We start from the raw sequence: 15,091 nt of genomic DNA, 5'->3' as shown, positions 1-15,091 counted from the left end.
AATGTGCTGCCAATGATGTTGCAACAAAATGCAGGTAAGTTTCATAAAACATAATTTTTCTGGACTTTTACTTTTTTTTCTTGGCTAAAAAATCCTCTGCTGATATTTGGTGGAAGACATCTGCTTCGGTCTCATTCAGAACCCATAACGGCTACATCTGACAACCGTCGCCAGGGTCCTCAAAGTCAGCCGTTAGATTCTGGACTGACAGCAATTTGGCTGACAAATAAGGCTCTTTGGCCAAGCGATGGAAAGCACTGCAGCAGGTGCATTACAATACAAGACTAATAATACCAAGCTACTCCTGGTTTGAAAAGACTGTCATTCGGTACAACTGTTCTTTTACTTAGTTCCTTAGACTGTTGTCTAAAATGTGATTTTTTTTAGGTTGAAATACACAAATGGAGTGGAATACATAACAGATATAGGCCCCATTCAAAGACAGAACTTGGCTGTCAAAGTTTAAAGGTTTAAATCCAAATACAAAGTATCATCCTAAAGAAAGTATCATTAGTATAAATATGGAGATAGCAAGATTTAAAAACTGCAGATATATCATTTTGGCTGTAATTTAAGGTGCATTTTTTCCCATCAATAAAACACAAGAGGAGACCAAAGGCAGCAGATGATAAGTCATTAGAGTGATGGCAGATTTCACCTCTGTTTCGTTGACTCGCCGCGGTGCCAGATGTCTATTGGTTTTGACATGTTGACATGGGCATGGTTGAGTAGCTGACCTCATGCACTGAGGGGCCAACCAATCAAAATACCGTTTGCCACCTGGCAGAGTGATATTTAAAAAAGAAAAAAAAAGATAATCTGATAGTTTATCAACCTGCTAAAATAACTTCATTTTGTTCTGTCTGAAACATGTTAAAACTAAAAAAAACCCAACCCAAATGTTATTTGAACAATCTGAATTCAAAGTACACCTCATATCTTCTCCTCAGTCGCTGCTCTATCACTTTTATTTCTCTGTCCTTCTCTCTTTTGCACTCACTCTTTTTACCTCAACTGGTCGAGGCAGAGGGCTGCCCACATTGATCTTGGATTTGTCCAGTAAAAGGAAGTGTTTCCTCGCTGCTGTTGCCAGGTGCTTGCTTGTAAGGGAATGTTGGGTTTCTGGATATCATTTTAAAGAGTGTGATCCAGACCTGCTCAACATGGAAAGTGTCATGACACTGTATGATATACTGTGTGCTGTATGTATATATATATATATTGCATCGCCACAGCAAAAATAGATTCTCTCTGGCCTTTCTTCATTATCAGGATCTCTTGTATGTGTGAAACTATATTTGACTGACTTGAACTCGACGTGCTGACCAGACTACCAAGCTATGAAGACAAGATGGCAACTAAAACCTCAAATTGACAAAGAATCTCTTCTCAACTGAACAAAACAAACTCTTTTCGCCCACAAGTCGTCTTGTCATGAATCTTGTTTTTTTTTAAGATGAGATCTGAACTTATGCGCCTCAGTAGACAGTCTGGCAGAGTTTTGCAAAAGCAAAAGAAACTGATTCAGCTGAGTGATAGTGAGTTCCACTACAGAGGCAGTGAAAGCAACATTTCTGACACACATGTGAGACTCAATATGAATGCAGCCTCGGGAGGGCACAGGCCAGTGTCTCCCCGAGCCGGTCCCAAGCCCTGGATAAATGCAGAGGGTTGCATCAGGAAGTGCATCTGGCATAAAAGTTGTGCCAAAACCAAACATACGAATTGAACCAAAAAGTCTTTGGTCGCAGGCTAGGTTAAAAACGACCGCCATTGATGGAGATAACCTACCAGTGGAAATTGGGCCACTGTTGGTTGAAGAGGGAGAGGAGGAAGGCGTGCACGGAAACAGAGAGAGAAGAGGAAAGGCAAGAGTCTGGGACTGAGAGTAGGGACTTTTACTATTGCTACTGTGACAGGAAAAGGTAGAGAGTTGGTTGACATGATGCAGAGAAGGAAGGTGGATATACTGTGTGTCCAAGATACCAGGTGGAAAGGTGGTAAAGCTAGAAGATTAGAAGGTTTTAAGTTGTACTATCATGGTACTGACAAGAGGAGAAATGGAGTAGGAGTTATACAGCTTAGGGTAAAGATAGAGGTAGCAAAGGCAAAACAAAAGGCGTATGATGACTTGTATGTTCGGTTGAACAGTAAGGAGAGAGAGAATGACTTATATAGATTAGCAAAACAGAGGGATAGGGAGTGGAGATCAAGAAGTTCTAGGATTTCAAGTACTTAGGGTCAACAGTCCAGAACAACGAAGAGTGTAGAAAAGAGGTAAAGAAATGTGTTCAAGCATGTTGGACTGGGTGAAGAAAAGTGTCATTTTATATATATTTATTAATAAGAGTCATTTTGCTTTCAGAATTGCCCAGAATTGTATTCATATTTTGAATTAAACAGCTCTGATATACTTATAATGTAATATCAAGAAGCCTTAAGTCTGGACAATGCAAACATGCAGCAAGGCATTTTGGACAAACTTTTAATTCTACTTTGCCCCGAACTGAGAACAATAACCCTTTATAGTCTTCAGGTTAGTTTGTATAATTTGTCGTTAGGAGGGTTAGGCGGCTAGTATTGGTTGCTACACTTTTCCTGTGCAACAAAGATTATGGAATCTAACACGCCAAAAAAGCTAGTGAATATTCTCTTACAAATCTTTTTTTTTTCCCCCAGTAGGCAAACCAATAGCCACAGACACAACACTGCAAACTCAACAAGTTTGAATGCTTTCTTTCTTCAAACTCTCTTGGAGTCGGAAGAATAAAATACAACAATGAGTAGTTGAAAGAGCTCTGGTTCTGGATCTCTCTGGTTTCCTACACAAAGCAGGGAAGAATTATGAGCCGCCAATGTTTTTAAGGTTGCAAAACTAAGGCTATTTTCAGCCCCTGTTTAATGATGCATGGCGCTAATAGCGTGAAAAGGTGCAGGTGCCACTTGGGCATTCATCTGCTGCCTGCTGCGGGGCATCTGAATATAGAGACTAATTTAATTCTTGTTGATCAATGAATGGCCTGAACAAAGCGCATTGTGGAGTGCTGGGAGATAAAGATGAACTGCAACACAGCCATGATTTAAATTGCCCGTGTGAAGCCCTGCCAGTAATGGGTGTCCTGCATAGAAAATGTCACACTCGCAGAGAAATTTCTTTCATGAGTGCTAAGCTCAATAGAGAACCATCAGAGGTAATAACTTTGTAGCGACATGAACCTGCTGCTTCATAAAGTTAAGGAGGATTCAACACCGGCCGCTCACAAATGACTTTTGTTAAGGCCTAGTAAGTATATAAACCTGAGAGGGGAATTCATTTCTCTAAATTCTGTGGAGCTTTTGTCTCATCCTTCTCCATTTTGTTGCCAGTCAGGTGGAGACATGGAGAGCCACGGCATCGGTATATAGATCCACACTGATGGCTTTTTAAAGAGGCGCGTTAGCCATGTGTGACTCAACATGAACTGGGTGGAATTGCTGACAGTGTTTAGGGGAAAACAGAGACTAGTTATCCGTATGGAAAAGATGAGCTTAATCCACTGACAAACTCATAGATATGAGATATTGTAGTGTACTTTGTTTTCTGGGAAAAAAAAACAACACACACACACACACACACACACACACACACACACACACACACACACACATGCAGACACACCATTGTCCTCAATAATTAAATACAATTTTGTGATTTGGCGTTTTCGACTGGTCTAGTCAAATGAGTGTATTTGTGCATGATTATGGGATACATCGGCGGAAGATGGAGAATAAGTATGTGTGTGTGTATTTAAAGAACAAAAAGTAAAGGAAACAATGCATTCTTATCTTACAATGCGTAAGGGATGGTTGGGAACCGCTGCTCTTTAGCCTCACTCATATCCCTGCTATTGCAAACAGTGACTCACCGAGACATCTGAGGGCAGCACCACCTCAGGATAATGTCAGAAATATCTCAGTTTGTGCTCATGATTCAGGTTTTATTCAGTAAAATATCCAGAGATTATACGGAGAGTTAACTGTAATTCATTACGCTTTCCTATTTGCATTTGAAATAAAAATCGTGATCTGTTTTTGCCATACTTTCACATTAGCATCCCTAATCTGACACCTGGAATTTCAAACTGTTCTGTGTTACATTGGCTTAAATTCGAAATGCCTGTCTGCCCTTCTCTCGACTATACCCAATAGACGAGTATGATGTGAATCAGTGCTGATACTTTGATTCTGGATATTTAAAACGTTAAAAAACAAATGACATAACACTAGGTAGGTGTCGGGTTAGTTTTAGCCAACAACATTACATAAGTTAGATCTTTGAGTTGTGTGATGGTACTGCTAAAGTCTGCTGGTACCAAATTTAGGGTTTCAAAGACAAAACTCTTGCCAAATCAAAGTGTTGGTGGAATAAGGGTATTACGGTTAATTGTTAGAAAGATCTTGATTTACGGACAGTAAGTAGTAGTAGTAGCAGGATTCCAGGGCTCTTGTGATCGTGCTGGTGTTATGTGACAGCGACATGCATCAAAATAAACAAACAATAAATAATCACTGACAGAATCCCTTGTGTTTGGCCTTGTAAAGATTATAGGGCTTTTCTTTCTGCTGTTGGTGGAAATAATACAGATTTTTGCAAGTGAGGTAAAAAACAGTTGTGCAATGAGATATGTGCCAAGCTGCTGAATTTTGGATACAATGAATATATGTAAAAAGAATATGTATCGCTTGGTAGAGTCATGGGGTAGACGAGGCCTGCATCATATGTACAGTGCCAGCACAGGACAGACATCTGGGTCTGGTCCTTATCATTACACTAAGCTAGAAATCTTCAGGCTTGTTTGTATTTGTGGAAGCTAATGACTATCATCCCACGGAGGGTCGAGCTCAAGAGACATTAAATGCGCCCTTTCAAAATTATTACCGAGCTTACGATCACTTAACGCAGAGGTTGTGGCTTAATATGTGGTGAATAGTGTGAGTAAAAAAATTCAAACAAATTAAACAGGAGGGCAGCATGATTTGTGCGTGGATAATGGCGCACTGGTTAAACTTCTGGAGTCTGGTTTTGAATGTACCGGTAAGTTAATTGGATTGACTAGATATTTTCTGGAGTATTTTTGCAGGGCCGGCAGTTCAAAATTAAGATCAAAAGCTGGAGGATATCCAGTCATTTAACTTAAGTGACTAAAGAATTTTTGGAAAACCATTTAATTAAGATGCACTAAAACTGTCAAGTCCATAGCATACAGATTGCACGTCACAGCCGCAGCCTTCAATTGCTTGGTGTTGCTTATCTTGAAGATTGCTCAATTTGCTGTTCCTCCTACTTTTATGCTACGTTAAGCTTAGATAAACTAGGGATGTGCTGCCTTCAGCAGGCTAAAATGCAATATTGATCTTGCAACTTTAAGCCAGAGAAGTTTGTTTTCCCTAAATGTCAAATTAATGCTTAGTATTGATCCGTGTATATTATCTTAAAATCTCCATACTCCGCGGCACATCATTTTCCAGTTTATCAACCAAATCTTTTTATATGTTTGGTCAGTGCTAATGCCTAGATTAACAATAAGAGGATTAATTAGCTGGAAGAAATACATTTTACACCAGAAATATGGCTCAGCATTCTTCCTCTTCCTGTTTATCAGACTTCATTTCAAACAGCACGATGGCCCTTGTGCCATCACTATGACTTCACCTCTGGGAACGACAGAGACTTTTCTCGCAACCTCAAAATTTCATATTATCCCTGAATCTCAGTGGTGAAGCATTGTGCCAAAAGCTCCATTTCATGTATTACAGGCGGCCCCATTGGGGAATACTCCTGTGTGATTAATTTCCATTTCAAAGCCTAAAAGCCCATGGAATTATGTCAGGGAATTGGTTCAAAGATACACAAAAAATAAAATTTCAGCACACAACAGAAATAGTGAATGGTTACTACATGCAGCACACACACTCTTCAAAATTATCTCGGGGTCATTCGATGTCTTGGCTTGTTACCTCATCTGAAAGCAGAGATTCTCATCCTCATTATAACTCCTACTCAATGCCACCATCTGCCACCCCCTCCAAATCCTGTAGGCTCTAATTGGCGTGATGTCCTTCACAACAGAGAGCATAGACGAAAGCAGGACTGAGTGTGCTAGCAGGCTAATAGAGATATCTCCAAATGCCATGTCACTGACTAGGCTGCTAACTGTCCTCCAAGCCATGTCATACTGCTTACAGTTAACCTTTTTATTAGACGACATTTGTCGACAACAGGGAAATGCTAGCCACGGGAGAGTTCAGTATGAAAGAGAGCAGTAGCTCAGAATTTGAGAATACAAAAACGGGCAAAATAATTTCCTTGGTTGCCCCTGAATAACACACAGACTTGACTGAAGCAACTGGAACTCCTTCAATGAAACACAATGGAGTGGAAAGAAAAACAAAACAAAAAACCTGTGAATGCTGCTCGTGAAGTCTTTGGTTATCAACACACCCAGATGTTGTTTCTGGGGTAGAAATGAAGAGCAGATCTTCCAAAAACAAGTTTTAAACAACAGCGGCAGTCACTGTGTTGTTACCCCAAAATAAGAGTGTGTTAAACCCACAGTGTTTTACATTTACGTAAATGATTTAAGTGTTATGAGCCACCATTCTGCCCATGTCATGTTGTACCTGAGGCAGAATAAAAATCTTGTAGTGTAGATGCTGTAAGGGAAAGAGTTGAATAAAACATTCAAAGTTCTGAGGAGCTCTGGCATTGGGAATGACTTAACATCAATTTGAAGTAAAGATGAGCTTCCATTTGTTAGAAAATCTGTCAGAAAATGTCTCCAGTATGTTCACAAAAAAAACAGTTTTGTTACATTTCCTTGGCAAAAAAAATAATATCTCCATAAAAAAACACTGAACTTCCTTTTGTGTTTGATGAATATGTGCAATTTTCATTTTTTTGTCGGTCTCAGGCTACTCAGGCTCACAGTATTCCTTGCAGCTACAGTGTGCTAAACTGATGAGTTTGGTTGAAGTTGGTTACAAAAAACTGGTAGGTACCACAGATGAAAAATTGTAAGTCCATGTAAAAGACCCATCATAAAATTCTGTATTTACGAGGGTTGATGCTGGGACAAGCTATTTTTGAGCATGTTCAATTTCCAAAATATGACTTATTTGACATGAACAGTATCTCTCAAGAAAACCCAACATGCAACTGAAAGTCAAATGATAAGCCATTTGGACGTTAAGTTGCTGTCTTTATTTTTTATGATGCTGATGATAATAATTACGATTAAGATAGTGATTAATATAAAAATGAATAACCAACATAAAACCTTGGAAATGTTCTTGTTAGGCTGCAGAAAAGCTTATTACTGGGCAGGCTGGCCTTGGCTGATATTTTGGATATGTTTTCCTTCTGTTTTTGGAGGATATTTTAAAATTCAGTGTTAAATATATTTTACAAGACTGATGTCATTCAGTTAACCATATTTTTTTTACTTAACTTTATGATGTTTCTATATTGATCCCTATATATTTGGCCAGGAATTTAGATACCCGAACTCAAACAAAAAAAAATTGCAGGACTTGGGCAGCGGCTTCTTTTTTTGCGACAAACGACTTAATTGCTGATATTTTGGATATGTGTTCCTTCTCTTTTTGGAGGATATTTTAAAAGTCAGTGTTAAATATATTTTCCAAGACTGATGTCATTCAGTTAACTGTATTTGACTTAACTTTATGATGTTTCTAAATTGATCCCTATATATTTGGCCAGGAATTTAGATACCTTAACTCAAACAAAAAAAAAAAAATTGCAAGACTTGGGCAGCGACTTATTTTTTTGCGACAAACGACTTAACTGGACAATGTATTAATATCCTTGTGACACTTTGGTATAGTGGACACAGTATTTCTTTGAATCATTTTGCAGAAACATTTCAGGAGGAAGTATTTGCTTTTCTGGTATTCTTGTGACAGACACAATTGAATTCATCTCATCATTTCAACCACAGCCAACTGTGCTTTGATTAGAACGACTGCTACACTGGTGAGTAAATGAAAGAAAGTAGAGATATGAGTTTTAGTAACACCTCCCTTCCTTCACCTATTTTGTGATTACCCCAGAGATGTCTGCAGTGCAGACACACTCATTGCGAAGGATCAAGAATTTCCACTTGATTGCTGAAACCCAATGACAGGTTATTATATTGCTCATATTGTTTTTGAACAACTGAGAATTGGGCAAACACTGCTGCTTAAATAGATACTGTTAATTTATTTCAAGGTTGAGAATTCCACCCATTGATTTTTGTTCGGAATTTTCCCTTACGGATTTGTCCTTGACGCTGTCTGAGCTGAAGTTCTTTCGTTTGGTCGTACCTTCAGTCATCAAACCAGACGGTCATGATCAACTTTTGATACTTAATTTGATCAAATTTTGTATCCTATAGGGGCTGGAACATGAAGACAACACATTTTAAATGCAATTCAAATACAAATTTCACCACAACCTAAATATGTCAGCCTGAGGGCAATGCTAAAGGCAAGATCCGCGTGTCTTTGTGCACTGAGCGATATTAACAGTAACAGATGAAAAATATGAAATCAGTCAGTTTTTCAAACAAAATGGATGAGTTCAATCTATCAGCTCAGTTGTCATTCTGCTGTCATGTCTCCTCCTGAACTTTTTGCACTCAAAGTTCACTGACTTCTGAAAAAACATTAAATTACTCCTGGGGTTTTATCAATGAATGAAAAGTACTTCTTTGTGAATGCAGCCTCATGGCGGCATGGCCCAGTGGCTCCCTGAGTCGGTTCCAAGCCCAGATAAATGAAGAGGGTTGCATCAGGCAGGGCATACGGCGTAAAAAACAAACAAACATGCGAATCAAACCTAAAACCAGATCATACCGGATTAGTTGAGGCCTGGCTCAACAACGACCGCCATTGGTACAGATGACCTACAGGGACCCAATGGACAGTAGGCTACTGTAGGTCAAAGAAGGAGATGATGAAGGTGTGTTCAGAAGCAGAGAGAGAAGAGGGAAGGCAAGAGTCTGGGACTCAGAGTAGGGACTTTTCATATTGGGACTATAACAGGGAAAAGTTTAGAGCTGGTCAAGTTGCAGAGAAGGAAAGTGGATATACTGTGTGTCCAGGGGACCAGGTGGAAAGGTAGTAAGGCTGTAAGCTTAGGAGAAGGTTTTAAGTTGTACTATCATGGTACTGACAGGGAGAGAAATGGAGTAGGAGTTATCTTGAAGGAGGAGTTTGTTAGGAATGTTCTGGAGGTGAAAAGAATGTCACATAGACTTATGAGTCTGAAACTATAAATTGAAGCTGTGATGCTCATTGGTGTCAGTGGCTATGCACCGCAAGTGGGATGTGAATTTGAGGAGAAGTTCTGGAATGAGTTAGATGAAGTGATGCAGAATATCCCCAGAGATGAGAGGGTGGTAATTGAATAAGAATAAGAACAACTTTATTTATCCCGAAGGAAATTGTTGTGCCAGAGTTTCAAGTAAAACATAACAATAATAAATAATAGCAGGAAATCGTATGAACAGTATAAAAAAAGGGGGGAGAATAAGAAATACAGATAAAACTATAAAGTGTCAAAGTAACAAGTCAAGGCTATAAAGTGTCTTAAGGTCTTAAGTACAAAGATTTTGAGATGGGCATGTTGGTGCAGGCAATAGAGGGGATGAAGAAGTGACGGGCAGATTTGGTACACAGGATAGGATACTTGTTTGTTATCGAATATTGTTAAGGACAGTGTTTGGTTTGGAGTATTGTGGTTGATGTTGAGTTTAGTAATCATGGACAACCCTCTGTGTAACATGTGACTCAAGAGTTTTTTTGCTTCCAAGCATCATGTCTGAAGGTTTTTATCCAAAGCAGAAAAAGGCTGTTTGTAAAAAAAAAACCTCCCCCCTCCTTGCAGGTAAATAGATGGCAATGTTGAAAGCCTGCATGTGATGTGTGTGTGTGTTTGACATTGAACTGGACTCCCTTCTCTTGTGTGGCTCTGCGTTTTCTGCCTCCACTTAAATTTCAAAGCGAAGTAATGGGCAACAAAGAGTGTTTGGAACACAGATAGAATTCTTGAATGCATATACAGTATTATCAATGATCAAAAATGCATGGATACCTGCATTATGCAGTAGGGACATTAAACATTTATGAATCATATGAATAATAGTGTGCTGGAGAACAATTCAATTTATTGTTGGGCATGTTGATGTGTGGTCACACTATCCTGTTAACCGGATTTAAATAGGTGTTTATAATTCTTTTAGAGGATTACCTCATGAATTTGTCATAATATTCCAAGCTCTGCTTTTGTATTAATTACTTTTGGAAATATTCATATCCTTTCTGTTAAATGACTAAAGCTGTTTTTATGTATTTATATATCTTTAAGCTGTACTTTACAATCATTAATTGCCATTCAAATTTAATTTCAAAGAAAATGAAACCCATATCGGTAGCTAACACCTATCTGAGCATCGCTGAAGGTCTTACTTAATGTCGCTCTCCTGGACTCGTTCTTCATCCAGATCTTCGATAAATTTCTCCCCTTTCATCCAGTAGATCAGTGGGCTGACATCTCCGCTGTATCCAAAGAACGCTCTGCATGTCAGGTTGACGGGACCTCCTGTGGGAGGGATGGAGAAGTGATAAAGAATGTTTTAGTTGGATAGTTAATGTCACCTTTGCTGCCGATTGAGAGAATAAAAAAAAAACTGCAAGGCAACAGGATGTAGCCTTAGCAGGGCAAAGGCAGCTTCTGCAGATGACTTTTACAGGATGGTGTAATTCTCTTGATCAACAGAAATTTTGCAACTAAACAAACACATACACATGTTTTTTTGACAATTGTAAGTGAGATAAAGAATGTTACTAACAACTTGATATGAACACCCCAAGCATCTCTTCTTCTCCAGAGGTGTTTTCTTAAACAATTTCCAACCCTTCAAGAACTCCCACGTGGCCTCTTAAGCTATGAACCGCTCTTTCACAGCAATTTATCAGCGCAACTGCATCTCCCTAAAAGGAATTATACTTTTCAGCTGCCCCCATCTGTGTCACTGTAGCCATCACAGAAAATGCTCTGGGTTGCTTAAAATACAAAAGTATTGCACTGCTTCTGCTTGCATACATGCATAAAGCCAATCTAAAGCTTGTGAGCCAAACCAACTTTGTGTGATGGTAGTGTGTTGGCCCTTTCGGTTGCAGTGAAGGACACTGCTCTGCTGGTAACATGGAGCACGGGCGAGAGGCGTGGTTCACCCTGGACCAGTCGCCAGTTGATGGCGAAATGGCCGCATATAAAAACATATAGCCGATCGCTCTCTTATTTACACATCATACAGAGACATAAAACCATTCACCTTCTCATTTTGGCAATTTTAGGGGTCTCCAAAGAACCTTCTGCATGTTTTTGCTCTGTGGGAGGAAACTGGGGAACCCAGAGGAAACCCATGCAGAAATGAGGAGAACATGGGAACCCCTCACAGAAAGGCACCCTGTTTGAATCAAACCAGGGACCCTCTTGCTTTGAGGTGGAAGCAATAACCTCTGTACCCCTTTTTTTTTAAAAAAAAAAGATGTAACAATGTGGTTATCTGGCACCTCCAACAACTGTTTGAAGACTGGCATGATCCAACTATGGTGAAGCAAGGGTTATAACTTGAAGCTGTCTGATAATAATATAATTGAAGAAGTTTTACATAGCAAAGACACAAAGGAATATTACAAAAGGACAAAGAAACTGTCTGGAAAAGACATCAAAAAGTGAATGTGAGTTTTAAAATGTGATGTGTAGTGCCCTGATGGAATAAATGGAATGAAAATTAAATGGTGTGTTGATGGAGTTGAAGATCAAAGAAAAATCATCTCCAATTTACTGTCCCCTCCGGTCAAAAATGTGTTTTTTCCTCTTTTTTTTCTCTCCAAAACACATGGATGAGCCTCAATGTGCCGAGCGATATACAGTTGATCACGACACTGGAGGGCTGCGGATTCAGATTTTATGAGCTCACTGAAAATGCGATTTCAAGAGGCGGTGCTATGAACATGATTTATGACATCATAGACATGGTCCTTTATTCAGCAGATACAAGTGTGGTGTGGAAATGTGAAGCACCTGGGGCCCGAGCACTAAAAATGGACTTGAAGTTTAGCGGGAGACATGCTGTGACTTTTCATATGAGAACCATTTGCATAATGTCATGACATATATTTGGTTTTATGCATAAACATGTCACGACAAAACTGTTGTAGCAACACAGTATATGCTTCATTTCGATTCTAAGCTACTGTGGCTGTGCACCACAAATTACACAAGAAATGTACATTTTGACAATGTGACATAATTCCCAGAACAACTGAATACAATGATTGTTGGAACGCCAGCCTGGCGTCAGAAATCATGGAGGAAATGGAAATATAATGTGTGTGTCTCTCTTGGATAATCTTTTTATTAAGGCCGGGACTGAATTCTTTAATTCTTGATGGAAGAAAAAAATCCCTTTGTAGACGCTTATTAAATTGCAATGTCCCTATGTCTATATGTCCAGGTCCTAAAAATCAAGAGTTGCACAAGTTTTAACACCTAATGAAAGGAACAATTCAGTCAGCCACTTGTCACTTGTCATCATTTGGTCATTCATCATAAGACATACAAATCACTTGCCGGCATTTGTATTCATAATTGCCTAATGCGGTTTCTTGATAAAATGAGGCTATTTTTTTTTATTTTAAAAAATAATTTAAATAATCTGATGAGCTTTTTTTTAAATGGTAAATATGAACAATTTGAACTACACATGTATGTGGGATGATATTTGTCAAAACTTTGAATAGAAATGTTTGGAAAAAAAACAAAAACTTCCCTCCAAAAAATTAACAAAAACACTGTGTGATGGGGATAAACAGGCTTCCTGTCTCGTTGAAGACCATGAGAACAGATGGATAATAAAAGTGCATTGCAACACACTAGCTGGTCTTTCACATCTGCAGGAGTTTTCTGTGCTCAGCTCATTTTGAACGCATATCCTATGCGACCAGTGACAGATAAACCCCCTTTAAACCCAATTTTCTCCTTCTGCCTCGGATTATAGACCATTTATTCTTCTTTCACACTTATCACACATGCTGTAGCTAAAGGCACATCCATGAGTGTGTGGCCCGTACTAAGACGGACTCGTCAGGAGAATGGAAAAAAAACAAGGGTCACATCATCAAAGACTAGCAATGACTCAGATCCATATTAAAAACTGCCGATGATCAAGAAAGCAGATGCACATCCAGGAGAGCAAAAGGTGATTCAGCATCTCCTCATTAGCAATCCTTGCTCACTGGTCCCGTGGTGAAGACTCAGGATGCTGTGAGATTGGAGATGACTGTGGCGTACGATAAGGTACTTTCTAGTTCAGAGATAATGGGGGTTTTCATTTACCACAGCTTCTTCTAATTTGGCTGCCCAGTGCAGTGACATAATAGCTAAAGATATTACAAAATCTGGAAATACAAAATCTGTACTCTGGAAATTAAAACAAATGTCTGTAGTTGCATTTTTTGCATTTTGGTAACATTTGTGCATTTTGTCCTGTCAATCAGAATAATTATTGTCCACAGTGGAAAGATAAGAGTGTGTGAAGGGAGAAATGGAGAAAGAAACAGACAAAAAGAATTGAGAATATTGTTTTGTGCGGTCTACTACACGGCGTTGCAAACACGCATGCACACACACATGCACAAACAGATTGCAATGCCGACCATATACACCAGGGGTCTCTGTGGTGCTACAAAGCCTGGGGAAAGCGCAGGAGGAGCGCATAAAAAATAAAATCCTAAGCGCACCACCATTTTTGACAGGTGAAGACAATAGTGAAAGCATGGATCCAAACAGCATGTTGTGCTGTTGCATTGACAGTTCCAATGCTGTGCTATCAGCAGCCATAGTGTCACCCCGCAAGACACATTATTATGCCATTGGCTCCTCATGCATACAGCTGTTTGGTATTCTCTTTATCGTGGCATGTTAAAATCAGCTGCACAGACTGCAGCTGCAGGACCAGGTTGTATGCAGTGCTTTAGGGAAATTCACCAAGCAGCCAAGCAGCAATTTAAGCCCATACATTAAAACATGCAAATCTTGCCCTTTGATAGCCGTCCATGAATAAAGTGAGTTCTAAGATGATTGTCTCTATTTTCTCTCCGCTTCAATAAAGCATCTCTTGTGGTTGCTATGGCTGAAGGACAACAGCCAAAATTCTTGTGGCAGAGCACACAGAGTGGGAGCTATGAAAGCTCGGTACATCACAGAAGAGATGGAACAGGAAAAGTGATGGTAAGGCAGAGGGGCAGGCGCTCATATCTGGATCCGTGTGCGAACGACAGTGGTATCGTGGGAGACAAACAAGTTGTATGCACATCAGAATGAAAGGAATCACATATTTAGGCTGGAAAAACTGCCCTTTATGGATAACTGGGAGACCTCCCACTCAGAGCATGAGATGCATGAGTGTATCTGCATACTATATGCGAACTATCCATGCCAAGTTAATCTATCAGTGTTTCACATTCACATCCCAACAATCATACACTTGAGCATGAAAGCCTTTGGTTTTTCTCTTTTCACAACCTTGAATAAATTATGCCCTGCAGCAAGGTAGGAATAATACTTCAGAGAGGGAAGTGACTGAGTAGAGGGACTAGTTTTTGGAGTAAGCATTTGCAATCTGAACAGCAATGAGGGCACACACTGCTTCCTTTTATGTTTTTGTTGCATCAAGAAACAGTCCGGGGTTTGGGTATTCCGTAAAGGAAACAAAAAACAAAACACAAACAACGACAACACAAATGACTGCTTATATATAAGCAAGTTTGACTTCACTAGTTAGCAAGTTACGAGTTACTACCTGGTACCTGGATAATAGCAAGGGGCATAAAAAATAATTGACTGACTGCTCAATGGACTGACTAACCAAACTACCCACTGACCAACCATCTAACTAAGCGACCAGAAAACAAAGTCCTATGTCAATAAATAAGTACGTTTAATAGATAAATAGTTTGGGGCGTCAGTTTTGAGATTTAG

The 15,091-nt window shown here is 39.4% G+C and overlaps 1 protein-coding gene across 2 annotated transcripts in view; it reads right to left on the bottom strand.

Annotated features, from left to right (window-relative positions):
* LOC147233360 (interleukin-1 receptor accessory protein-like 1) overlaps positions 1–15,091 on the bottom strand; it is a 235,907-nt gene that overhangs the window by 23,970 nt on the left and 196,846 nt on the right. For both annotated transcript variants that reach the window (XM_086148079.1, XM_086148080.1), the window contains exon 7: positions 10,510–10,642. In XM_086148079.1, coding sequence (XP_086004205.1) covers positions 10,510–10,642 — 133 coding nt within the window. The remainder of the gene's footprint in view (positions 1–10,509; positions 10,643–15,091) is intronic.

The sequence above is a fragment of the Fistularia commersonii genome, chromosome 6 (assembly GCF_037954325.1).
Source record: "Fistularia commersonii isolate RoL2024-O1a breed Wild chromosome 6, RoL_Fcom_v1.0, whole genome shotgun sequence".
Classification (NCBI taxonomy): domain Eukaryota; kingdom Metazoa; phylum Chordata; class Actinopteri; order Syngnathiformes; family Fistulariidae; genus Fistularia; species Fistularia commersonii.
This window is presented reverse-complemented; position numbering and strand designations above follow the sequence as displayed.